This window comes from Chanodichthys erythropterus, chromosome 3, assembly GCF_024489055.1.
Source record: "Chanodichthys erythropterus isolate Z2021 chromosome 3, ASM2448905v1, whole genome shotgun sequence".
Lineage (NCBI taxonomy): Eukaryota > Metazoa > Chordata > Actinopteri > Cypriniformes > Xenocyprididae > Chanodichthys > Chanodichthys erythropterus.
In genome coordinates this window covers 36,876,858-36,904,600 of record NC_090223.1, presented here as the reverse complement: position 1 = coordinate 36,904,600, position 27,743 = coordinate 36,876,858, and the positions used below count along the sequence as shown (strand labels likewise).

Below are 27,743 nucleotides of genomic sequence, written 5' to 3'. Positions count from 1 at the left end.
TAAAACAACAAAAAATTATTTTACTGTTTTTATTCACCCCTCAACCAGGATTCCCAGTGTCTTAAAAACCCGGGATAGGCCTACAAGTGTTATTTCTCTAGACTTGTCATGTAAATTAATAAAATCTTACAATATAAACTATAAAATTTTAGATCAGTAAGTTTTTTCATGTTTAAAAGAAGTCTCTTCTGCTCACCAAGGCTTCATTTATTTGATCCAAAATATAGCAAAAACAGTAACACTTTGAAATATTTTTACAATTTAAAATAACTTTTCTATTTAAAAATATTTTAAAAAGCAATGTATTTCTGTGATGGCAAAGCTGAATTTGTAGCATCATTACTCCAGTCTGCATGTTTCTAGTTATCCCGAACTCTAAAATATTTTATCAGGTAAAAATATTTGTACAAAAATCTTTATCAAGTAAATCACAAACAGTTGAAAAAAATCATGGGGCCACTGAATATTGTTTTGTAAAGGCTGATACAAATCTACATTCTAGAGCCAAAAAAAAATGAGTTGAGTATCAAATATCATATAGACACATGGGATGAGTTTAAGTATCAAGTGATCTGCATGCCTGGCCTTGAGCGTGGCACCTGAAATATGCAGACTTCTAACGCTCAGGTCCTGTCTATTAAAAAACATCATGCCTGATGTTTTTGCAAAAGGAAGTTTGAAAACAATACATAATCTGTCAAAGAATGATCATTAAATATGACTGTAAATCATGCAGCTGTCTAACATTTATGTACAATTGAGAGATATGACACAGAACACATCAGCTCAGCTTACATGTCAAGAACTTGAATCTTGTGAGGCTGAGTAAAAAAGAAAGAGAAACAAAAGTTGAGAGAGAGAGAGAGAGAGAGAGAGAGAGAGAGAGAGAGAGAGAGAGAGAGAGAGAGAGAGAGAATGAGTAACAGTTTGTCATGAAGTCAAAGCTTCTCTGTTACAAAGTCTGGAGCTACTCATGATTTACCAAAGAGAAACAAGGTGTGGTAAACAGACAGATAAACGTAAGACTTTAAGAATGTGAAGGGAAGAGGTATGTGTGGGAGTGAATAAGACGGTGGGAGGGAACATTGAAAAAAAAGAGGTGTGGAGTTTATATTCTGTTGTACTACAGGTTCAAAGCATTTCTCTCACACTCTGCCTATCTCCTCAAAGGCTTAACTGGAGCGAAAGAAGCTGTCCTGAATATTTCACACACATAACTGACATTAAGAGGAAGTTTGGATGGGAAGTCGCCTGGAAGTTGTGACAACGACATGTGACAGTTTTAGAAACTAGAACTACATAAACTGAAAGATTAGAAAAGCACTGGTCACAGACATTTTTTCAAAGCAAAAACACCAAAGTTGGTTAATAAATACCTTTGGATCTCTGGTCGACCTGAGGAATTTTAGACCCTTCTTCCCTCAAGATCAAGTCTGGGCGAGTCTGTAAGTACTGAGAGCTTTAGTTTTACTAACCATTTCAACTGGCATGATTTTCATTTGATGCTTCCTTTAAAGATTATTATCTTTCTGGAGGCAGACTTTACATTGCTAAGATTTTAGATTCATCATGATAGTCTATTCATGGCTATTTAATCCATGCCTTTGTCATTCAGAAACTTTGAGAGGGATAAAGAAATGGCACAACAGTGATTGCCAAGTAATAATGTTTGTTAAGCTCATAGCCAAAACAAGCAGTGAGATCTGTCATCACTATCTTACAGTATTGATGTCAGTTTCTGTCAAACCTTGTTCATCTGTCCATACCTGTTTTTCAAGCCTTAAAACAATGAGATAAACTCGTTTCATCTTAAATGCCTTGAGAGGATGTTGTTACATTATTCTAATATACATTTATTCTTCCTCTCACTCTGTGTATCTGACTTTATAATTATATATACATATATACACATACACTACCCCCCAATAAAACTGAATGCAAAAATCAGAGTCAAGAACCTGTTAATCTTGTTTTAAATCACTGCTTGGCTCATTATTTACTATTAACAGAACAGAACTTAGCTATCTGCACTACACGGTGTATATTACAGTATAAAGTACAATACAAAATCATCAAAATACAGTAATGTGCCATTACTTCCATGCTGGCTTCCCTACATTTAAACTTTGTTTTTTGTTACTCTAAACAGAGATGAGTGCGAACGAACTAAAAGAAGTGAAAGTTGACGAAACTTTTCTTGAACGGCGTGAGCAGAGGATTGACTTGCACAATCTTGCAGTCTGTAAGGACGCAGATCATCGGAAATTAGCCATATGGAGTATCATATGTGGCCTTTCCTGCTTTGGAATTATGTCCCTTATGTACTCTGTCAAGGTAACTATAGCTTATTAATACATTATTATTGAAATGTCAGTTAAGTACCATTGTATTACAGCACTACTATTGTAATAAGTATCACTAATCTCCTATGTAAAATTTAACTTATAATTAACCCAACCATGCAGTCTCAGTGAAAGATTAGAGTATACAAACACAAGATGTGCAATGAAAATAAATATTTCATGGATTTCTTAAGTAATTTCAAGACAATATATTATTACGTTTCTGTAAAAAGACACTCGGCTGAGATATGTTGCTAATAAGAGATGCTGTTGGCAAAGAGGAGACACACAAAGAACAAGAGTATGAAACTCAAGAACTGTAATTAGTGATAAAAGAAACATATGCAAAATCTAATACAACCTAAGAATCTGACACCTTCTTTCTTCATTTTTTCAAGGCCCGAGAGACAAGAAAAAGACTTAAACACGATGATTGCCAGGAAACACGGGATATGGTTAAGAAATACGCCGATAAAGCTCTTAAATGGGGAATTGGGTCCATTGTGGCCTGGGTGGTTTTAATTCTCATCTTTCCATTACTGATTGGATTACTGTCCTATATTATAACCTTCATAAATTGACACAGCAGAAGCTTTTCTACAGCTAAATTAACTGTAAGAGTGCAGAAATGAGTTTTATTGCTCACATTGGAGCATTAACGGTCATTATTTAAATTCATTGTGGGTTTTGAATGGTGCTTGCCGTTAGTCTGGATCGAAAGTCCAAAACCTGCTACCTAGTATTTAAAAAAAGGATTCAACAGTTCAACCTTTGCTAAACAATTTTAATTTGTATGCTTTTAGTATTAACAAAACATACTGGATCCTACTGATAAGTGAAATATCTATATCATAGCAATTAGACAATGCAATTTTTGAAGGAATTCGTTACATATGCAGCAGATGGAGCCATGCACACACACACAAAAAAAAAAATCCATCAACACTATCAAGACAAAAACTACTTTTACATTTCAGAAAGTGTTTTTATTTAGGCTCTTAATGAAAATTGGAAATGAAACATTGAAACACTCGTGGAGAGCATGGCAGTCAAACGTTGAGATGTGTTACATTATTAACTTTCATTTCTTGTAAATAAGTATTTTTCAGTACGTTGTGCTTTTGATGTTTTGTACATTGCATGTCTTTGTAATAAAATGTTTAACAGTCAAAATACACCTGTTCTTTGTGAACTTCTATACAAACAACTCGACCAAACACTAATGTACAAAACACAGTTCAATTGTATTCTGTTAGAAATACAGAACCCAGACAGCTATACATATCAAACAATTTTACACACAAACCATTCAACATGTTCAAACACCATAAGCAGTATTATAGGTCACTACATCAAAGAGGAACAAAAGTCTAAATTAAGTGAATGGACTATATTTAGAGTACCTGAGTAAAAGTACAGAATGCATTGAAACCTTTAAATCCTTTATGCTTCTATGAGAAGCAAAAAGCATAATTTAAAACTGAACAATGCAACCTTTTGTCTCGCTGGTAACTCACTGTATTCAATGCTGCCGCTACAACTTTATAAAAGCCTTTGTGCTGTCTCCTTTATAATGAAGCACACACAGGCCATATTGAGAGAGTGTATTAATAAGGCATTCAACTGAAGTTTAAATGTGTTTAATGTGTAAGATACTGAGAAAGGAATGGTTTATGAGCAACTGTTACTTTGAAACACTTTTTGATATGGAGATGTGGCGAGCAGGAATTATATATGTACACATGTCACAGATTAATATAAACAAGTGCTCTTCCTTTGAACAGTTACAAAAGGACAAAACGGGAGGCAGTTACCCCTTCTGAAGGGTGTTTCTTGTTTATCACACCAATTTACAAAATAAAAACCATTGCCTTGCAAAATATATAAAGAATGTGATGTATTTCTAAAATATTTACAGTACACTAGTAATCAAAAACAGATTTTACAGCTTTGCAAATCTATTTATTGTTGCTTTGATGAATTTACAGTAAATTTCAACATAATACCCACAAAGCCCATTGTTTGGTACAGATCAAACAAGACCTCTGCTTCAGCCCGCTACCTGCTGAAGTGCCATCCAGGTGTCTAGCTCCTCAAGCTTGGAGCAAAGGAGTGACTCCAGTTCCTGCAAAGTGAGTCCGTCCTCCACTTTAGAAGAGACCCCGACACCTCGTCTGGTTCTACAGATCCCAGAGTTCCCTCCTGCCTTCCTCTGGGCTCCACCCCCTGCAATTATACCCACCAGAGGTTTCTTGGGCTTCCTGGGAACACCCAGTTCAGGGAATTCAACAAAGCGCTTCACCTTTTTTTGGCCCACGACAGCCTGAGAGCCATCTCGCCGGTTAAGAGGCACCTCAAATATGGTTTCCAAACGTCTGAAAAAGTTTGCAATAGTTGCTTCATTGACCAGATGTTAAAAGGGAAACAAAAACATCTAACGAAAATCTCAAAATGTAACTGCATGCTCTCAAGGTTAATTCTAGTCCTAATATGCTACATACAAGTACTCTACTTAAAGTCATTTGTATTTAAGGCAGTAGTTGATAAACATTAAGTGAGTGATTATCAAACTATGATATGAAATACAACTATGAATTAATAAAAAAAAAAAAATGCACTAGACCGGGGATTCCCAAACCTTTACGTCAACCGAACCTCTTTAATTTAAAATATTTACTTGAAGTACCCCATGAGATTTTTTATTTATTTTTTTATAATTTAACAACACATTCACATGTTCTTGGTTATCTGATGTTATTAAGGGTCATTTGACATGCAGGTAAATACATAAAATACAAGGGGAAAAGGTTTTTATTATTATTATTTTAAATTTTATTTATTTATGATTTAATAGTTTTTTTAAAATAGCTTTTCAGCAACTCACAAATCCCTTGCAGTTCCCACAAGAACCCCAAAAACCTGGGAAAACCTGCACTAACCCATGTTGAGTCTGAGGGAGGGTTTTACATAAAAATGATTTCCAAACTCATATTTAATTTTCATGTGTTTGAAATGGACTTGATAATTTGCTCTATACACTTTAATTGAATTGCTCTCCTAGGGTTAATGTTCTTAAGCTTACACTCAAAGAGATCTGCGTGAAGTTGATAAATAAATACAGGTAGTATTTGGATGGTCTGATTTCAGATGTGGTGCCTGGCCAGAAAACTTTGAGAATCAATTAAGTTGATAAATGGGTTATTGAGCTCAACTACCCAGAAAATAAAACGTATATGAAAAAATGTCTCACCCATCAGGAGGTTTGCTGAAGTTTTTGTTTGTATAGATTTCCTCCAAGCTGAAATCCTTCTTCTTTATTCTGTAAAACACAAAACAAAAAAAATGCATCTTTGCTGTGATGAGGTAAATTTAAACATACATTAGCTTGAGGTAGGAAGAAGGAGAAAAGAAAAATATGACCAAGTCCATAAGCTTCTCTACGCATACACACCTGATGACCTTAGGAAGGCCCATAGGGGTGAGATTATTCTGTGGCTTTGGAATCTTTTTACGGATACGAATAGAGGACACCTTTCCTCGCTGACCATCCTTTATGTCTGTCTGTTCACACAGAAAACGAAGATGCAATAAGGATTAAGAAAAATGATACATTTTAAACCACAAACCAAAGTTAAGAGAAAACTCACACCTTGATTTCAGAGTCTGATAATGCTTTCTCCTCTGAGATGGCTGCAGAGATTTTAAGGTCAAAGTTGGATCTCTCTTCTTCATCTATTGCCTCCTCACACTCCATCTGAAGCACCCCATGGTCTCCCTCCAAAGAACTCTGAGAGAATGCACTTTAGGGAAGAAAAGTTTGATTTTAACAACTGACTTGCATCTTTTTAAAGGTCTTGCTTCTTATGGGGAAAATGTCTCAGATCATCAATAACGGTGCTCAGATCAGGATTTTTGGGGCCAATCAATGGAAGCAGTATCAGCCGATACCAATCATTGATCAGGGAGTCTATTTGAAGCATTCTTTTTATCATGAAGCATTATTTATATAGATTCTCAGTTTTTTTTTCCCCAGACAACATTAATACATTACAACATCCAGCAAGTATGCATTAAATTGATCAAATGTGACAGTCAAGACTTTTAAAGACCTAACTTTTTGTACTTTTTTTTTCTTCTTACTTTTTAAAATTCATATTAAAATCAAAGAATTCTGAAAAAAAATGTATCACTGTTTTCACAAAAATATTAAGCAGCACAACTGCTTATAACACAATTATAAACCTTGAAGACTGGAGTAATAATGCTGAAAATTCAACTTAGAACAGGAATAAATTACATTTTAAAATGTATTAACAGAAAACAGTAATTTTAAAAATTGTAATATTTCACAATATTACTATTTTTATTGTATTTTTGATCAAACAAACAGTCTTGGCAAGCATAAGAGACTTCTTTAAAAAACATGAAACTTCTTTCGAAAACTTAGCTTCCTAACTTTTAAATGGTAGTGCAAATATTTTTAAAAAGGGAGGCTTACACAAAAATTATCCATATTAAGACAGATGAGGAAAGAACCTACAATATTTAATGCTAGATTGATGTCAATTATAACCCAGGCGTTTGTTAATTATTAATATTTGTCATTTTATTTTATTTTATCCACCAATTTATTCTAATATCTAAATATGTAATATTGAGTTTTTGTATTTATAATGAATTTTTAATTTGTTGGGCGTTGATATTAAAAGTTTCTTTTGCATTGGTTTCTCTGGTGCATTGTTGCCATGTCTGCTTATTTTATTGTTTTGGGAGGCTAATTTGTCCCTGATACAGTCTTCCAAATGGTGTACTTTGAGTGAAATCTTGGCAACACTGGCCCAGAGGTTTATTGAGGTCAACGCACTGTTATGATGGAAGAGTTTAGAAGGGAGTGGAGGGAGATCAGCGTATATATTCAGATTGAATAGCTGCTATTGTAAATGCTGATTGGTCAAAAGTTATTGCATGTATTTAATAAGATGTATGAATTGTACCTCACCACGTAATCAGCATTATAATTATTTTTCCCAATCCGGACAGAGATTCAGATGGTACCTCTGCGAGCATGTCATCTATGTCATATCTCTCACGGCAGGCTATCTCTCACAGTTTATGAGATCGGCAAATTGAGGGGATTAAGGGTCAGATTTACTAATCAAGGCAAATTAGTGTATGAGCACAATTCCAATAAAAGCACTGATAGGAGTGGAAAGTTCTGCACATGATCTACAGACGACACACAAATTAAAGAACACAGACACAGGTAATTTCCGTAATGACTAACGCAATCTACCTAAGAGCAGCACAAATTAGCGCCTGGTTTAAGACATGCTTTATTTGGGTGGTAAATAATGGTGCAAATACCAGTAAATTGACTAGCACAAACCTTAGTAAATCACCATGCATGACTCATTTAAATATTCTGAAATGTAACCCCTTTCAAATGCATATGCAATAAGGTCAGCAGCAAAAATAACTGTCCATGCCTTTTCAGTGCAAATTTTTTACTGCATGTCTTTAATAAATCCTGACAGTAGTTTTTTAATGCCAAAAGAGGGTTTGCGTTGGCACAAGCCGTTAGAAACCAAATCGCTCTCAGCTGATAATTGCTTATGACTTGGAGCCAGATTTACTGATCAATCGGAGCACCCCTTATCATCAACATGCTACATTATAATAATGTACATTCATAAAACATACTTAATAGTGGGTAAAAAAGTGAGTATACTCGGATAGGGTGGATGGGAATCTGATAAATTACCTGCAGAGTGATGACACAGAGGCAGAAGGTGTCTCAGGGCTGGGAGTGACAACAGAGGAGAGGCCGGTTAAAGCGTGACAGGACGTGAGGGTGGAAGTAAAAGGGGAACTGAAGGAGGAGGAGGATGATGATGATGATGATGCAACAAAACTGGAGGCAGCTGAAATGCTGCCAGCGCTGGCATCGTTAGCATGACTACGCCCTTGGCTTGAGCTTTTAGACAAGAATGCTAAAGGACTGGACAAAAAACATGAGGCTAAGGCTGTGAGAGAAGTGGAGGGAGAGTAAGGGGAAGAAGGGGACAAAGGAGTACCCCGACTAGCAGGGTACACCTCTTTACGGAGACACAAAGGGGCAATTTCTCGCTCGATCTCCACACTGCAGACGGTGTGCCGGCGAGTGCGCTTGGACGGAGAGTGATGGTGGATGGGAAGCTGAGTGGGTGAGCTCTTTCTGCTGGGTGAGGTAGTGCTGTTGTCATGCGTGTGGGACGGGGGTAAATGACAGTCACTGGATACTAGGGACGGGATTTCAGGGCAGGAGTAGCTGCGCAGGAGGCGGTTGGAACCGCTACCTGACAACGACACTACTGGATCGGCTTCTGATGCCTTTTCTTGGCTCTCTGCTTCATCCTCGCCTCCAACTGCTCCTTTTCTTTTTGCAATGGAAACAGCTTTTCTTCTTGATCGGTTTACCTTCTTTAGGGGTCTGCTTAGTTTGCTTTCTAAATGCACTAGAGCTGTTGAATCAGGTGACAAAAGTTCCTTCATTTCTTCTCTTAATTCAAGTCCAGGAAGAGATGTTACCTGCTCCTCAGCCACAGTAACAGACTGTTGGTTGTGCAGTAGTGTTATTTTTGAAGGTTTACTTGGTCCTGCTGGATCAACCACTGAAGTCACGCTGTAGTCCTCAAATTTATGCTTGGGTGGACGAAGGTGTCTCTTCTGCAAAGCATCACCTGAATCTTTGAGATGCCGTCTTGTTTTTCGAGCCTTAGGCTCCTGTGGCTGCGTAGGGTGCTGAAATCCTGGAGATTCTGATGGACCATTCATGATATTTATATCATGGCCGTGCACACTCTTGTTAATTGAAACATTTTTTGTGCAGTTTTGAGAGGGTGTAGCATCAGTGGCATCAACTTCATTGCTGGGGGTCAGTAACGTCCGACATTTTACATTTTTTCTCAACCGACTTTTCATCTTGTCCTGTCCCATTTCTTCTGAGGTCTCTACAGAATTTCTCATCTCAACATCTGCAGTATTACCACTACAGATGGGCACATCTGAGTCTTGGAGCGGGTACATCGTAGAAACCCCTTTCCTCTTTTTCCTAACCTCAATAAATGTTTCATCCTCCTGGTGTATTTCCAGAGTGATGCCATTGTCTTTTAACTTTTTATTTCTCGCAGGTCTTCCCTTAGCATTCTGCATGTCACATTTCCTCCTTGCCTGCAAGTCTTTCTTTATTCGAGGAGTTTCTCTACTTCTCTTTGCTCTCACTTCCCTGACAGTAGAGCTCTTTGGAGGGTCTGATATTTCAGTCGAGTGGTGTGTCCAATCCATAACCTTTTCAGACTGTATTTCCTTCATCTCCACACCCAAAGGCTTTGATCCTGTCACAAAAGTGGCCAATTCAGTGGAGGTGGGCTCAGCCGTCCATGACAGTTTCTTTCTAGGGCTCTTCCTAGTGGACACCCGTGAATAGGATTCTTCACTGCCAGACGAACCACCTGTGCTTGTGTCTTTATCTATCAAATCAAAATTAGAGGAAGTGCTAAAAGAGGACGCTCCAGGACTAGGCTTGTTTAAGCAAGTTTTGTTTGTGCTGCTGTTTGATTCTGGTTTCATTAGGTTTGATCCCTCTTCTAAAGAGCAGGACTTAAGACTATATCCACAGGCTGTGTCATTTCTAAGGGTATGTCTCTCAACTGACAGCTGATGCAGAACAACAACCGCACCTGTTTGAGCATTGGCTTCACTAGACATATGCATGGCACTTGCAGAATTCAAAGGTTTGTCTGTGGACAGATTTGATCTAGTTCTGAGGAAAGGACTGGCAACATGAGTCACATCCTGAAGGACGGCTTGTGACTGGCCCGAAGGACAGTCTATCTGATTTTCTTCATTTGGTGCAACCTCGTTGTGCATTTGAATATGATCCAATACTGGCTTGTGGTTGTTACTTGTCGAAATTGTACAAAAATTCAGTCTCTGTGCAACTCTGTGGCGTTTTGGAGCAGTGTTACACTGCGCCTTTTCTGAAGAAGGCCTTTTTGGAAACAATCCATTTCTACATTTATCATCACCAGTCTCTCCCTCCTCAATCCGGGTTGAATTTTCAACATTTGACTGCGTTATCAATGGTTCATGCTGTTCAGGAAGTGCAATTGAGGACAGAGAGTCACTGGGCTTAAAAAGCCGAACAGGACTCATGACGATCTCGGTGAAGCTAGCCATCTTGGATTTGAATGACTGTAGAAGCGGACCGATCTCCCATCGTTTTATTGCTGAAGGGCTCTCTGGGGACTCCTTCTGCATTGGCTTCCAGTCATGGCTTTGCTCCTTTGTGGTGCTGCCATCTCCTAACTGTGAGGTCACACAGGGTGACACCGGTTTGTGGCTTTCACCTCTAAAATAAAGAGACAAAAGATATATTTAAAACATGTTTGCTGGCTAAGAGTTACAGATCATTATTGTCCATCTGACCCAATACCACTCACTCTGAATATTGCTCCTCCATCTCAGCTGCAACTCCAGAGCTTGTCTGAAAACAAGAAAATAAATAAATAATAAAGAAAAGTAGGTTAACACAAAGAAGACTTTTCTTTAAATAAAGCTGAAAAGAGGGTAACAGAAGCATACACCTCTGTGCTCAGTTGATCAGTATTGAAGGGTTTATACATTACTGCAAAAAAATGTATTTCTCCATGGAAAAAAAAAACGAATGGGAGTTTTACTTCTATCACCTGACTGTTGCACTCAATATGAAAAAAAAAAACATATATATAAAAACATATTTATTGAGTGAATCAATAGACTAACTGTGAAGATACATTGCTAAACTTACATTGGGTTTACTTTTGCGTAATTATTAGACATAGACAACAAATGACATGCAGATAGTCATGTATAGAACAGTCATGTGATTCACAGAACCAGTGTGTTGACTAGTGGCAGAACTAAATGACTTGTTAGTGCAAAACCTAAACAATGGCCCTTTTGGCTTCATACCTCACTATCTACACTTTTCTTCCCTTTTGTTTTTTCTCTGAATGGCTCACAAAGGTGTGCCACTGTCAGATCCACGGTGTCTGTCTTCCCTCCCTGACACCTTAGTGACTCTTACAACATTAACACCTCATGAGTATGATGAGTAATGCCTCAGATGGTTTTTTAAACTATATTCTGAGCAACCTATTCTTTACTACATCTCTAACTTGTACCAGCTTGTGTGAATTCATTAAGTTGTGGCTTATGTCTGGAAGAAGTTGTCAGCTAAATACATTGCAATGAAAAAGGAGAAATATGAAAGTTCTGAGGGATGACAAAAACAACATGACATTACCATGCTGTTTGTCTCTTGCATGGGGATGAGCTCAAGTGTTGAGGATGTGATGACTGAGCCTCATGTTTGAGTCTCTCTCCTGGTCCTGTGGAGCAGTCCGCTTTTTCTGTTTGCCAGCCTTATTCACAAATCATCACAACTGTGGACAAGCAGGTCACTGGTTGGTTAGCCAGTTTCACTCCTATTTTAGTTTACACTGATGCATTTACCAAGTTATTATCAAGCACTCATTTACTACATAAACACAATTTATGGTCATTAGAATTCAAGGATTAAAAAAAAAAAAAAAGAAAAAAGAAAAAGAAAAAAAAGATGAACAAACCTAGTTTAAAAATTATAAAACATTTTTTAAGATGAAGATTAACAAGATTAAAGATTAACATTTTTATTTTCAAGTCAGCATGAAATGGAAGTTGCAATAGCTTGTTCCTCACTATTGTGAGGTATTAGTGCAACAGCTTCTCAAACAAGAAAAAAGGTTAAGGAAGATTTGATTTGTCCATCAGGAATTGACTGGATCGCTGGACGGTTGTGGTTTCCTATTGCTGTGATCTTGTGAATAACAGGTTGTCCTGCCCTCACAATAGTAAACACGTCATCAGAGAAGAGATGTTGTGCATGGCTCAATCATTTATGATATTATTAGTTATTCCATAAATAATAATTTCATGGTGGCCTTAATACATTTTATTGAGTAGCTGTCACTTCAACTAGGAGAAAAAAAAAAAAAACACTACAAATTTTTTTCGAAATATCTTCATTTATGAAAGTCTGAGATACTGAGTCTGCGTTCTGACGTTCAGAACACAAATTAAGATATTTTTGATAAAATCCAATGCCTTAGAGAGGCCTACATTGCCTGCAAGATAATTAACACTTTCATATGCTACTAAAAAAGAAAGCTACTAAAGACATATTTAAAACAGTTCACGTGACTGCAGTGGTTCAATGTAATGTTATGAAGCGACGAGAATATTTTTTGTGCACCAAAAAAAATAAAAAATAAATAAAATGACTTTATTCAACAATATCTAGTGATGGGCGATTTCAAAACACTGCTTCATGAAGCTTCGAAGCTTTACGAATCTTTTGTTTCGAATCAGTGGTTCGGAGCATGAATCAAACTGCCAAAGTCTTTGCCTTTAACTTCGGCAGTTTGATGCACGCTCCGAACCAATGATTTTATCAAAAATATCTTAATTTGTGTTCTGAAGATGAACAAAGGTCTTACGGGTTTGGAAAGACATGAGGGTGAGTAATTAATGACCTTATTTTCATTTTTTGAGTGAACTAACCCTTTAAAGGATTAGTTCACTTTCAAAATAAATTTTCCTGATAATTTACTCACCCTCATGTCATCCAAGATGTCCATGTCTTTCTTTTTTCAGTCGAAAAGAAATTAAGGTTTTTGATGAAAACATTCCAGGATTTTTTTTCCTTATAGTGGACTTCAATGGACTCCAAACAGTTGAAGGTCAAAATTACAGTTTCAGTGCAGCTTCAAAGGGCTTTAAACGATACCAGACGAGGAATAAGGGTCGTATCTAGAGAAACGATCGGTCACTTTCGAAAAAAAATAAATAAATAAAAAAAACACAACTGTAGGCTTTATAAACACAAATGATCGCCTTGCAAGTGCTTCCAGTCACTTTCAACATTCTTCAAAAAGCTTACGCCATATGTCCTACGCAAGGCGATCATTTGTGTTTATAAAGCATATACAGTTGTTTTTTTGTAGAAAATGACCGATGGTTTCTCTAGATAAGACCCTTATTCCTCGTCTAGTATCGTTTAAAGCCCTTTGAAGCTGCACTGAAACTGTAATTTTGACCTTCAACCGTTTGGGGTCCATTGAAGTCCACTATAAGGAGAAAAATCCTGGAATGTTTTCCTCAAAAACCTTCATTTTTCAACTGATGAAAGAAAGACATGATTTTGGATAACATGGGGGTGAGTAAATTATCAGGAAATTTTAATTTGAAAGTGAACTAACCCTTAAGTCCACACTGTGGTGTACACCTTTATCTTTCATTTTAGACAGTAAAGCTTAAAATAAAAACAAAAGGACAAGTTAGACGAAGATCAAGACTTTTTTATATCAGGGTTTTTATGGTTAGCCTAATTAAAACGCCAACTGAAATAAAATATGAAAAACTTAAACTTTCAGCTAGTTGACAAGGTCACATTTCTCATTTTCACAGTAATGATGAGCAACAGATCAACTCAAACACAACAAACGCGTAAGAACAACAGAAGAAAAATATAACAGATACAGGCAGAAACTAATCAATTAACGTTAGTTATTGTATTTATCAATCACACACTGATGGTGTGAACGGTGAGAACATAACACTGTCTTTATTTATTTAAACACATTTCTGTTGTCATGGAGACGTATTTACTAATTCTTGCGCGACATCATAAAAAAATAATAAATAAACACCGAATTAACTTAAATACACCGTGAAGCTTAATAAGAGTATCCGCTGCGATCGTTAAAAAAAATCCTAATATTTTGTTTGGATACCAAACTTAGTATGCATTTAGTAATATTTTTAGACAATTACTATACATTTTCTCATCATTATAATGTGTAATAGTTAGCTGTAGGGCTAAACGACTCGACATTCAGCACTATTGTACCGAGAAAAGATGAAACAACAGCAGTTTCACATCGCAGACCTTCACTTTAGCAGAATAATATCCATAAGAGTCAAAGAGATCCCCACATCAACTCTCAAAGCACCAAAGATTAACCAGTATTAGCTCTTCAGAGGTCACGCTCATGAATTAAGCTGCTCAGCAGCGGCTCTATTAGAAATATTAGTTTCCAGACACTGGTTTTGTGTACGTCGTCGACGTATATTGCGGCTAACTGAGCTATGCTGCTATCTGCGCACAAACCAGCCAAAAACACTGCATTAAAAGAGCATTTAACCATCCCGTGCTTCAGACACAGGTGTAAATTATGTAAATAAACTGCACACTGACCTAAAATGGTTTGAGAGAAAGCGCGCCGTGAAGCTGTGGAAACATCTCCTTTAGGCGTTGTTTCTAAAACACCGATGTTTGTGTGACATTTCCATGCCGGACGGCGCCCGAGTTTCACCGCTGCGCTGACGGTTCGGACCTATCAGTCGGGGCGAGCGTGCTCTCGCGCAGTCCAAGAGCCAATCAGAACCGCGCATAGTAAAACACGTTCCGCCTCTCGGGTAGAGTCTGAAACTGGGACAAATTGAAATTGTGTAGCGTCAACGCACTGCCCAATTAGGTTTCAGGAGGGAGAAATGCAACCAATAGCGATGCCATAAGCAGCCGTCTTTGTCCCGATGTGAACTTAAAAAGCTTTCATTGGTGTATGTGGAGTCCCGCGGTTTGTATAATGAACCTCGTGTTGCTTTGTAAAATAGTAAAAAGGGAAATTCCCAAAAAAAAGAAGTGCATGAGTCAGAATGGCTACATTGACCAAAACATTAGGTTGGATCCAGCCAGAAAGTCTTTATTTTAAAACACATCATGTATCAAACACAGGCACACATACTAGTGTATTTGTACATAAGACAAAAAACAATTGAAGAGTAAACAATTATTCAGGGAAGCCCTGTCGGAAGGGCAGAAGAAATCAAATAAAAGCAGTAACATGACTCATAGACAGATCATGTGTAGAGTTCAAAGTCTATTCTCTTGGAGTTGTAGAACGGGGCACCTTCTTGGCCAATCTTTCTACAGTACACTCCATCCTTGAAGTAGCCCTCATCCACCCAGTCCTGGAATACAAGATACAGCAATGTATAATACACTACGATTGCTCATAACACCCAAACTTTCAGTCACAAGAGTGTCCGTCTTTGATATAGATCAAAATCATTGTGGCATTGTATCAAATGTAGGTAATACTAACACAGTGGTCATGAGTGTCGTTTTTTGCCACCACAGGCACAAAACAAATGCAAAAATTATGACTGTTTAACAGTTTTCACAACCACTCCGCCTGTATACTACTCGCCGGTCATGCCATTGGTTAATATGGAAGCCCGTTGCCGTCACTAAATAAAAAAATAAAAGGAGTAATTGCGAGTTTATATCTCACAATTCTGACTTTTTTTTTTCCTCACAATTGCGAGTTATAAAGTCACAACTCTGAGATATAAACTCAATTGCGAGAAGGAAAAAAAAGTGTCACAATAGACCCTTTTCACTGTGATGACGTGTTTTAACGGTCATTAATATCGTAAATCCTGCAAAGTTTTTTTATATTTTCTTTTTTTCACGTAGATACAACTCTTATATTATCTTTGCATTAAATTACAAAAAAAGTTTCTAATACAGCAGCAATGGGAGTGACAGTAAAAATGTAATTTTCTCTCTTCTGACTGCCGTTATCAATCGCTTTCTATTTTTTTTCCTCTTTTTGAAAGTTTTGAAAACAATATTGTGGAGTTTTCATTTTGCTATTTGAGCAAATGAAAACACAAAAAAATATATTTCATGTAATCTCTCATTCACCGCTATAGAATTTTACCCAACTACGACGACTTCCTCTTCTGAGAAACCCGGAAATGTGAAAAGGGTCTATTGAGTACCTCAGAACTGTGACTTTATAACTCGCAATTGTGAGGAAAAAAGTCAGAATTGCGTGAAAAAAAAAAAAAAATTGTGACTTTATATCACACAATTATGAATTTATATCTCAGAATTCTGACTTTATAACTCGCAATTATGAGGGGGGAAAAAAGTCACTGTTTTTTTAATGTACTTTTTTATTTAGTGGCGGAAACAGGCTTCCATAGGTTAAAGGGTTAGTTCACCCAAAAATGAAAATTCTGTCACTAATTATTCACCCTCATGCCATTCCACACCCGTAAGACCTCCGTTCATCTTCAGAACACATATTAAGATGAAATCCTTTTTATTAACAATTTCTTCTGTTCCCTGTCACTCTCCTACGCCATTTACGCTGCAGTGCTTCTGGGTTGTGCGCCAGAACACCAGCTCATTATTGGCCGGCTCTTGCATCAGCGTCAGCCAATACTGAACCAGCATTTTGACATAGAACCGAAGCGCTGCACTGCATCTACATCGTAAGAATGACATTGAAGAGACAAAATCGTTGCTTCATAACATTAAACTATTTTAACAATGTCTTTACTACCTTTCTGGGCCTTGAAAAGTGCAATGACGTTTGCTGCCTATGTGTGATTCAAATACCTTGGATTTCATCAAAAATATTTTAATTTGTGGTCTGAAGATGAATGAAGGTATTACGGGTGTAATTAATGACAGAAATTTCATTTTTGGGTGAACTAACCCTTTAAGCCAATATCAGACACTCTAAAAAAACTGCAATATTACATCTGCAACATCTGTTTTTACATTTTAATAGCTATTTTTAATATAGAAATAAAGGAAATTAGTTGTAAAAAAAAAAAAAAAAAAAAAAACATTGCTTGCTGAAATGTGTATGTATACCTGCATCTGTTGGCTGCTGAAGGGCCCATAAAGCTCAGAGTTTTCCTCATTGTCCCATTTGTACTCCCACATGACCTCATCACTCACTGGAGAGAAACATTGCTATTAATGAGGGATTAGCCATGGATATCTGAACTAGACTGGATTATGTGTGACCGTGACAAAAACGTTGCAACAACTATTACAAATACAGGTTCATTTAAGAAGCATCTAATCACAGCAAAATTCTCATCCCACCACTGACCTATGTTGTTGTCTTTATCCTCATCTTTTTCTGCACCATGCCTCTCATCAAACTCATCAGCGAACATGTCTAGCTCTTCTTCTTCCTCTTTTCTTTCCTCAAGCGTTTTGGCTGCTTTTCCTGGAGTCAACCCCTTCAGTTTGTAGGCCAGTTTTTCATACGTCTGCTGATAAATCTCAAATTCTCCAATCCCCACCAGTCTATCTGCCAACGCTGTCAGTTTGTCTAGTTTATCAGCATCTCTGTTAAAAGGCTCTTTTTTTTCCTCCTCTTCTCCTCTCAGTTTCCCCTTCTTCTTCTGTCCCCCAAGACCACCAAGTCTTCTCAGCGCAGCGGCCACGGTTTCTCCAGGCAGCAGCAGCTGAATGATGGCTTCTGTGAGTTGATGATGACTGTATGTAGCCAGAGGGTCTTCTGCTGGCTCTTTCTCCTCCTCTTCCTCATCTTCTTCACTGTCTTTCTGCTGCTGCTCTCGTTTTATCTCCTCCTCTGCTTCATCTTCATCACCAACCCTTCTCTTACGTTTTGCTGCAAGGCCTTTCTTCTTTTTCACAGGTTGCTCTTTTATCTTCACCTGTGTGAGGAAAACATTGGCACTTTAAGCTTAATCTTTGAATCTCAATTATTTAATCAGAATTTATGGAATAAGATGTACCCAGTCAATATTGTCCAGCCAGTTGTCCCTGATATCTTTCTCTTTGTTGACGAAATAGTTTCCCTCTGAATCAAAGTGACCCTCCTGCATTTCCTCATCGAGGTTAAAAGGGGTGATGCGCACCCCCTCGTCATAGTCAATGGTTGCCATTTCCTGACCTGTAAACGCATGGAATGTGAAAGACATTTAATACGATTTTTAAATACTATTAATCATAACTATCACACAACCCATTTGTCAGTCTTTTGTTCCATTTATTACATAAAAATTATTTATACATGTTCACATCCCAGAGCTTTGTAAACAATTTAACAGGAAGGCATTGCAAAGGTCAACAGGAAGGAGATTCTGCAATGTGCATAAAGTTTATTTCATGATCTGCACGAGAACAAGTTATTCAGACCTTCCACATCGTCATTGGCAAGGATGTCATATTTGCTGATATTTTCTCCTTCCCCTGCTTCCTCTTCCTCATCACTGTCCAAAGAGTGTTTCTCCTTAAATCTGGATCCTGGGCCACTCACACCATCAACGATCTGGAAAAAGACAATGGATAAAGCGCAATAGATCACTTTACAATCCATTTCAGCATAACAATAGGCATGTAAATAACAGGACACAATGTATACTTAAATATAAAGAGTTATACGAGGCCAACCTTTTTCTTTGGAACATCTTCCAAAGTAATCTCCCCATCTCCATCCTCAAAAGTCACTTTCCTTTTCGACATGCTAAAAGAGGCATAAGATTCAATACATGATCCAACATTATGTGTAACGTTACACATTTAGTAGTGAACATTTCATACTCTTAACATGATGCTGGGACTCCATAACAGATTAAATAAATGAAACCTGTACATAAAAGCCAGTAAACACCTCACAGACAAGCAAACTTACTGCAGTTGACCTGAGGACACTTAATTACACTCCTACACATATGAGATGTGTATAAAATATAGGCCAAATTCTTCAATATCTACCAAACCTTACACAAACATATATGGGATGCATTGGATTGGTGATCCACTGGGAAAATTACAAACAACATCTGATGAAGAATCACATTTAATTGTTTTAACACTTCTGTACAACGCTTGAGCTAACGCTGCGAGCGTGTTTCGTAGCGTGTGTCAGATAGCTAATGTATTCAAAAGTCACACAAAATAAATTTCAACCGACTTATACACACGCTTAACGGATTGGTTAGCTATAAACTCATATTAATAAAGTGTTAAACACACGATAAAATACTTACCTGGATGTTATTCTACCCGCTGCGCCATTTAAGCAAAACTAAAACCGGAACAGCGTCATTCGTGTGGTTCTGTCCCAATCTCTACCGCCACCTACAGGAGAACCGGTTGAACGACATGCATTGCGATTAATGTAATATCACGTCCATCACTTGATCTGCTTGGACATTTTACAAAGTCAACCTCCTGGTTTACGTTTCTTTCCAAACGAGCAATTATTTTTCTGTTATTTTCAAAAGAGAATGTGATGATTTGGCTTAAGCTTTGTGGGAACATTTCACTCTTTGGATAGATAAAAAAACTCTTATTGTCAATATGATGCGTCTCTCTATAAAAATAAAGGCAGTAAAGCGCTTTTGAGATGCAGAACGGCAGCAACTGTGCAAAAGCCACCACTATGCAAAGGCACTGTTCTGATATAATCTATCTAGTAAATAATTGATGAGAGCCTGAATTAGAAACATGACTCAATATGATGCAGTGCATCTGTTTTTATTAGTAATTAATAATTATTTACTTCCCATCATTAATATGTGAGGTGGGTGTGAAAGCACACACGCTGTTTCATCATGAAGTCTAAAGAGAATAGGGCATCGGCTTTTGTTACCAGGAAGTGGGTCGCGTTATTTATATTTCAACACTTGGATGACCGCGCGGGAGCGCGCGCTGGTAATACGAAACTTATTATATTGGTCTTTATACGATCATGTGCCGGGATTGAAGCGCTTGGCCTGAAGTTGTTTTGCCACTAAGGTCGTATGGACACCCTCGATAAATCAACGGAAAGGCATTGACAGAAGTAAGTTGTGCACCTGACAAACACTGAGGCTGTCTGTCACAGTTCCGGTCACAATTCCTCGCCACTTGTTTATCCTTTTACAAAGATGCTTTAAGATGGATACATAGTATTTACGTGCCAGTACCTTTGTGGCTGTCTGTAAACTGACAGACTGCGTGAACCGGATAGGCAAGTTATTCACGTATGACTTCATGCCTACTGATAATAAGATTTGCACGTTTTTTTTTGTTTGTTTTTTTTTTCCACGAATTATTTATTTTTTAATTTTCAGCTCATTCTGTTTTAAAAATAAATAAAGCAGAATGACGATATCAAATTCGATTTGTCCACGGGTTGTAATTGTGTTGCGGTAAAGCTCGCTCCCTGTGCTCACGCTAGGACGCGGCTGCACGCCAGGTGGCGTTGTAATGAAGATCCATGAGAAGATTCTAACCCATTACCTGTCCTGCACTTCACCTGTAGATAAGGAGGGATACCTCTACAAAAAGGTAAGGACCTGGATTTGTCACTTTACACAGATATTATTAAATTCATCTAGAATGATACTTTGAAAAAGCTGAATCTATCTAACTTTGTAGGGTGAAGTCAGGTAAAATGGGCCAAATAAGGTTGTAGCGTCACTTCTCTTTAATTGTTTACAGCCAATCACAATGACTGATCTTGCTTTGTTGCTTCAACACTTGATAGTTTTGACTGGTCTGAGTTTTTTAAAGAGGGACAGGGCAGAGAGTTACATGAAGCTTGTCAGAGAAATTGTAAGGAAAGTGAGCCTGACATAGTACATTTCATTCATCACTAAGAGGGTACTAAAGCAATTATAAGTACGCTTACCAACAAAGCAAAGGTTTATGAATAATGTTTTGGCATGCTCCTTCAAATAAAAAAAGTTTAATTTAAAAAAGAAACTTCAGTTTTTGTGAAAAAGGTCATTTTAGTTAGAAATGGCTGGTTAAGGTAAAGTGGGCTGCATCACACACACTTTTACACAGAAATTGAGAGTGAAAATAGGTTTATATGCCTAGATGTATCCATACAAAATCAAAGATGTTCTAACGTTTGACAGATATTTGACAAGCATACACACATACATGCACACAAAAGACACCAGTGCACAGAAACACACACCTGTACAACATGATCAGTTCATTTTTAATCAAAATATTCATTCAACTTTCTTTTTAATTAAATATATTTATAGTGTTGCTATGGCACACTAAAGACAATAGTGTCAATTTACTGTTAAAAATAAAATGATTTCAGCCAAAATTACCTGTTGTTGTAATTTTTTTTTTTTTTAACAAAACAGCTGTCCCATTTTACCTGAATGTTGTGCTGTGGCTCAAGAAGGGACCTGCTGATACTCTAAATCTCATAATTTTAAAACAATTATACTTTTTCACATTTTAGAATATATATATTTTTAAGAGATCGTGCTAATTTGTAAAAATATCATTAAATCTCATGCATAGCTTATATTATAAGTCATTTACCAAAACATGGCCCATTTTAGCTGACTTCACCCCTACTATTTCATTAGGCTAAATATTTTTTAAACAGTAAAATGCACTGTTGACTGCTGTATCAAAGTGTTGGGATTGAAACTGCCTAGCCTGTCAGATTTCTTCACTATGTGGGTGCATGGGAAAGCAAACTACATTATATCTGACACATCTTCATGATGTATTTCAGACTTTGCCTTCAGGATAGAGACCCTTTAACAGACTTAAATATTCAGTTTGTTCCATGTGCTATTTCCCTGCTCAATTCAAATAGAAAGAAGGTGCATATTTAGGTTATTGTAACACTTGAAATATTTATTCAGGTTTAATGTATTATGGTGTTTTGTATGCACTTGTACTCCACTGTCCAAATTTCCCCAAGGGTGACAATAAATGTAAAAATAGACCTAGAAATAAACCACCCTCCCTATCTGTAAATGGTACCACTGGAGAAATAGGGCAGTTACTCTTATTTGATACTCACTTATTAAAAGCACACCATTAGCCTATTTCTTAGTTAGTGACACTAAGTCGTCTATCAAAAATACTCTGTTTTTCCACATCTCAGTATTCACTCTAGAGTCATTTCTCTCTCTTTAAATGAGTCAGTTATTGAAAATAACTTCCTCGTCTTACCTGTGTTTGAACTGTTACCGCATTCCTGTTTCCACAGAGGGAGAGGAACACAACTTACCTGCGGCGCTGGTTTGTGTTGAAGGGGAATCTGTTGTTTTATCAGGAGCGTCCGGGCGATCGTAACCTGTTGGGTGTGATTGTTCTGGAGGGCTGCATGGTGCAGGCATGTGAGACGGACGGTCAGTTCTGTTTCTCTTTGGTGTTCACTGGACCAGGCCTCCGCACTTACAGACTAGCCGCTGATGATCATAACAGCCAGGAGAGCTGGATCGGTGCTCTGTTCTGCGCTAGTCACATCTACCTTTCTATGATTGTCAGAGACCTGGAGAGACGCTACGAAGGTGCGTTTATACAGTATGTGTTTTGTGTGTCTGTATTTGCTTGAATGCAATCACCTTGTCTGATTATATTTGTTCATGCTCTCAATAAAACAGAAGCTAGAAGAGACAAAGTCCTTTGCGATTCCATCCAGACCTCTGCAGTGACATCTACACCCAATAAAATAATGGCTTCCTGGAATACAGGACAACCATATTTCATTCATGGGACTTCCATAGTGCCCAGAGACGGGCGAAGCTACAGCGCTAGTTCAGTACCACCTCCATCTATGCCGAACAGACCCATCAGCTATAGTCTTCATGCCCCTCCTATTCAATTAAAAACCACCAGTAAGAGATCTCCAAAGCTCTGGCCCAAGAGAAATGCCCACGTCACCCCCTTAAATGGTCCGGCGCCATCTTACGGGGAATGGCCAGCTGTGGGCTTTGATCCTTTGGAGGAATTTAGTAAACTGCATGAGTACTATGGAAATGAGGTTAAGCAACTAAGAGCTAACTGGCTGAAGAAGAAGCGTGAAGAAGTGGGATATGTTGAGGAGGACCTCATTGATCTGGGCTAGAGTGACATATGGTGGTTTGAGCACATTCATATGCATTTGTTTATGTTGTCAGGAAAATAGTAAATCCTGTTCTAAAATAACGGATTAATGAATGTATTAAGGATACAGAAGGAAAATGTATTACTATACTAGTAGCATCCTGCTGTCTGTTTAATTTTATGAAGGTTTGTAGATTAGCACTTACTTCTAATCTTGATGGCATTTCTGGTAAAAGGTTTTTCATTTCCTCTCTGTGGTCAGCCTATATGTCTCAGCCTAGTTCCTTCTTGCTTGAACTGCCATAAAACAGACCCCAACCACAAGTCGTTTTACACCCATCATTTATGTGCGGACATAACTGCAAAAAATTCAAAAAATTCTGTCAAAATGAGATCAGATGTCATGTTTAGTGAAGTGACTGACTGTTTGCTTTATTTAAGACTTTGTGTTAGTTGAATGCACAATAATAATGATTACTATTTAATTTATTGTTACATCTTCTATAGTATTCACTGAGGGAGCCTAAATGAAAGTAATTGTATATGTTAAGAGGTCAGGATTTGTACTTAAGCAATATTCATCTTTTATCTGACAGAAGGACGTAAATTAACTATTGTGATTCTGTAAAGTATAAGCAACTGTTAAGTTCTGCCTTACAAAACCTGTTTCACACAGTTCAGGAGGTTTCACAAACAAACTGAAATAAACGGCGTGTCTACTCTTCCTCTTTCACATCACCTCAATTCTCTGGGGATGCAGATGCAGTCCCTTTTTTCTCTTAGTTTTTAGTTTATTTTATGCATCTGGAGCAGTCAACACATTATTTAATAGTAATAGCTTTGACAGTCATTTCAATAAATATAAACTGTAAAGTTTATATGCATTGATCTTTTCAGAGGCGCAGCTCCTTATAGGGTAACCAGAGGGCACTGCACTTCACCAACAGTACTACTACTACCTACTGTATATTTAGCCATGAGAAAACTGATATTGTATCATATAATGCCCTGCATTATATATAATTATATATAGATTATAGAAGTAATGTTAGACTTGTTTTAATATATAAATGTTTATATATTTAGTTCAGTTTCAATGACTAACATCCTTAACACATTGTCTTAAATTAATATAGATCCATTTTGTGTTATATTTATTTTGATGATAATTTGTTGACACGTCAGTTTGATGCAACATTTTTATCTAGTATTAATGCTCTGATGTACATTATAATAAATTCTGTAAAATAAGTTTTGTTTTGAGTGTATTTCAACTACAAATTGCACAGCAGCAATACGGACATTTTTTAAATCAGTGGTTTGATTGATACTTTATTACATTTTTTTATTGTGAACATTACTGTTTTATTGTATCAATTAATTTAGAATAAAAGTCCAAAAAATCATTTTAAGATCTTAATGTTATATACACTGATCAGGCATAACATTATGAGCACTGACAGGTGAAGTGAATAACACTGATTATCTCTTCATCACAGCACCTGTTAGTGGGTGGGATATATTAGGCAGCAAGTGAACATTTTGTCCTCAAAATGGATGTGTTAGAAGCAGGAAAAATGGGCAAGTGTAAGGATTTGAGCGAGTTTGACAAAGGCCAAATTGTGATGGCTAGGACTGGGTCAGAGCATCTCCAAAGCTGCAGCCCTTATGGGGTGTTCCTGGTCTGCAGTGGTCAGTATCTGTCAAAAGTGGTCCAAGGAAGGAACAGTGGTGAACCAGTGACAGGGTCATGGTGGCCAAGGCTTACTGATGCTCATTTGCTCGAGAAATTAATGCTGGTTCTGATAGAAAGGTGTCACAGTGCATCACAGTTTGTTGTGTATGGGGCTGTATAGCCGTAAACCAGTCAGGGTGCCCATGCTGACCCCTGTCCACCGCCGAAAGCTCCAACAGTAGTGGGCACGTGAGCATCAGAACTGGACCACAGAGCAATGGAAGAAGGCGGTCTGGTCTGATGAATCACGTTTTCTTTTACATCATGTGGATGGCCGGGTGCGTGTGCTTCTCTTACCTGTGGAACACATGCACCAGGATGCACTATTGGAAGAAGGCAAGACAGCTGAGGCAGTGTGATGCTTTGGGCAATGTTCTGCTGGGGAACCTTGGGTCCTGCCATCCATGTGGATTTTACTTTGACACGTATCTAAGCACTGTTGCAGACCATCATTCCTGGTGTCTGTGGTCTCTTTCAGTAGGATAATGCACCCTGCCACAAAGCAAAAATGGTTCAGGAATGGTTTGGGGAGCACAACAACGAATTTGAGGTGTTGACTTGGCCTCCAAATTCCCCAGATCTCAATCCAATCGAGCATTTGTGGGATGTGCTGAACAAACAAGTCCGATCCATGGAGGCCCCACCTCGAAACTTGCAGGACTTAAAGGATCTGCTGCTAACTTCTCGATGCCATATACCACAGCACACCTTCAGGGGTCTAGTGGAGTCCAAGCCTCGACAGGTCAGGGCTGAGCCAGGCCGGCCCAAGGCATAAGCGAACTAAGCAGCTGCTTAGGGCCCCTGTGGCCACCAGGGGACCCCCAAGAGAACATGAAATGTCATTTCATTGATTTTTACAGCACACATTAGATCAGTTGCAGTTCTGGTGCCTCCGTCCCTATATTGCACAACTTGACGTACATTTGCATCACATGTTAACGCAGCGGTAGAGTTACACTCACAGGACACTGCACTTTATCGCAATCACATAAGTTATTTCTTTTTGCATGTGCTTTAAAGCCTTGCCGCTTAAACATTTCATTCTCGTACTGTTGACATGCGCTTTTTCTGAGCACATACGCCTGAAGTGCGCACACTAAAAGCCTGTCAAACAGGGCCTGACTATTCGACTTTATCTTGTGCTAATACTGTTAAATACACACAAAGTTTACATAAACACAGTTGGTTGTCTAAAGTGAAAGTAATAGAGAAAATCAGATGCGTTTCTGTTTTTTAGATGTGTGCAGGTCTTAATGTGATAGCAGCCTAATAGTAAACATGTTGCGCTTGACCTTAAAGGGATAAATCACTCAAAAATGAAAATTCTGTCATTATTTACTCACTCTCATGTTGTTCCACACCTGAATTAATTTCTTTTTTTGAAGAATGTGGGTAACCAAATAGTAGGTGACCAGTTGGTCTTTAATTAGTGTTTAATTTAATATTGTCTATTTCATACATTTGCATTTATTATTTTATATAAGAAGATACTGTTTATGTTAACTTAAGTTATTTTAACCGACGGGCCCCATAAAGGCTTGGCCCGGCCCTAATATATATATATATAAATTGTGAACATGTGGACAAATGATAGGCAGATATTGTGGTTATTGTACTGATTAATAATGATTTATGGAGATTCTGTAACATACACCAGAGCTCTGAAAACAAAAACAAAACTAACCAACGCCTTCAGTGTTAGATGCAACATGAAGATCCTTATTTCATCCATAACCTTTGCACAGTGCAGACATGAGGCATGTCAATCCCCTATAGAGATGGTGTAACCTTTTTCACCTCATCCGGATTCCAGCCATCTCTGCTGTGATAAACAGCTTTCAAGAAACATATCAGTGTAGTAGATCACATAACACGTAACATGTACTGAACGTATAGACATGTACACTCTGACAGGCTATAAACAAAACAAAGATGACTAACACAGTGGCCTACAAGCCAGCCTATGAAGATAGTAAATCACTGATGTATACAACCAGATCAGTCATGAAGAGGCCTAAACTGAAGACCTGAATCTTTCTTAATGAAATCAATAATTCAAATCAAGGCCTACACATCCTCTGACCCAGAAACCTCATTTCCTTTCCTTCCCTCCCTGTCGCTCTCTCTCTCTCTCACACACACTTTGAAATCTGTTCCACCATATATAGTGATAGGAGGGGTGTGTTAATATAGCATAGGCTATACCATATCTAATTTGAGAACATGTCTAATCATTAAGCTGCATCAGTGATTGCAAGATTAATAAATCATTTTAAGACCTTAATGTTATATAATATACATAAACACAGAGATATTTACATATATTTGTTTATGTGTGTGTGTGTGTGTGTGTGTGTGTGTGAAGTCTTTAAGCTCATTGAGCAGTGATAAATTTGATTCAATTTAAAATTCACTTCATGCTGCATAAATAATTACAGCTGTGCTATTCTATAAGAAAAGATTGCTGAAATTGAACATTGAAAGATCTAGGCAAGATCTAGATACAGGAACAAAAGTAAAGGACAGCCTCAGATATCAAATGAACCTAAAAGAGGAAAGGAACGCACAACAAACTGTGGGGTTTCTAGAAGTGGACGAGGAAATGACTGATGGATTTAACAGAGAAGAAAAGGCAAGCACAAGGAGCAGACAAGTTTGTTGTGCTATTTTTGTTGCTCTCAGCTGTCTATTGCCCCCGCCTTCCCAAAAGAACCTGTTTTAAACCTCTCTTCATGTATCCCAACCAACCCCTCACTGGAGTGCATTGTGCTGACCCTCTCAAACTAAAAGAAAAGAGCATAATTGCATGCCCATACACAGAGCAGCTTCCCATATGCCACCACAAATGCACCACACAGTGACTGTAGAGTGACCAGCGAGGTCAAAGAGCGCCAGGGAGTGGGAGAGT

The 27,743-nt window shown here is 37.8% G+C and overlaps 3 protein-coding genes and 1 long non-coding RNA gene across 6 annotated transcripts; 2 read left to right on the top strand and 2 right to left on the bottom strand.

Annotated features, from left to right (window-relative positions):
• Nucleotides 1–1,158: 1,158 nt before the first annotated feature.
• On the top strand, nt 1,159–2,874 carry LOC137017634 (uncharacterized). Its single transcript, XR_010894623.1, has 3 exons — nt 1,159–1,445; nt 2,150–2,334; nt 2,741–2,874. It is a non-coding gene; the product is annotated as an uncharacterized lncRNA (long non-coding RNA).
• A 1,509-nt stretch (nt 2,875–4,383) lies between these two features.
• Nucleotides 4,384–14,905, bottom strand: prr14 (proline rich 14). The gene is made up of 8 exons (XM_067382062.1): nt 14,659–14,905; nt 11,668–11,806; nt 10,823–10,866; nt 8,104–10,731; nt 5,992–6,142; nt 5,794–5,903; nt 5,593–5,661; nt 4,384–4,717 (listed from the first exon to the last, which is right to left on the bottom strand). The coding sequence occupies exons 2-8, from the start codon at nt 11,686–11,688 to the stop codon at nt 4,393–4,395; spliced, it is 3,348 nt and encodes a 1,115-aa protein (XP_067238163.1). The 5' UTR covers nt 11,689–11,806; nt 14,659–14,905; the 3' UTR covers nt 4,384–4,392.
• A 241-nt stretch (nt 14,906–15,146) lies between these two features.
• Nucleotides 15,147–19,378, bottom strand: cd2bp2 (CD2 (cytoplasmic tail) binding protein 2). Of its 2 annotated transcripts, XM_067382059.1 has the most exons (7): nt 19,293–19,378; nt 18,694–18,766; nt 18,439–18,571; nt 18,036–18,193; nt 17,381–17,954; nt 17,137–17,222; nt 15,147–15,434 (listed from the first exon to the last, which is right to left on the bottom strand). In XM_067382059.1, exons 2-7 carry the CDS (start codon nt 18,763–18,765, stop codon nt 15,324–15,326), a joined length of 1,134 nt encoding a protein of 377 aa, XP_067238160.1. In that variant the 5' UTR covers nt 18,766; nt 19,293–19,378; the 3' UTR covers nt 15,147–15,323. The 2 variants fall into 2 exon arrangements, with proteins under 2 accessions (XP_067238160.1, XP_067238159.1); XM_067382058.1 differs by lacking the exon at nt 19,293–19,378 and having other exon boundaries at nt 18,694–19,282.
• Nucleotides 19,379–19,422: 44 nt separating this feature from the next.
• pheta2 (PH domain containing endocytic trafficking adaptor 2) lies at nt 19,423–25,100 on the top strand. 2 transcript variants are annotated; one of them, XM_067382061.1, is made up of 4 exons: nt 19,423–20,089; nt 20,445–20,577; nt 22,262–22,565; nt 22,659–25,100. In XM_067382061.1, the coding sequence occupies exons 2-4, from the start codon at nt 20,497–20,499 to the stop codon at nt 23,120–23,122; spliced, it is 849 nt and encodes a 282-aa protein (XP_067238162.1). In that variant the 5' UTR covers nt 19,423–20,089; nt 20,445–20,496; the 3' UTR covers nt 23,123–25,100. The 2 variants fall into 2 exon arrangements, with proteins under 2 accessions (XP_067238162.1, XP_067238161.1); XM_067382060.1 differs by having other exon boundaries at nt 19,425–20,089; nt 20,468–20,577.
• The last annotated feature ends 2,643 nt before the right edge of the window (nt 25,101–27,743 follow it).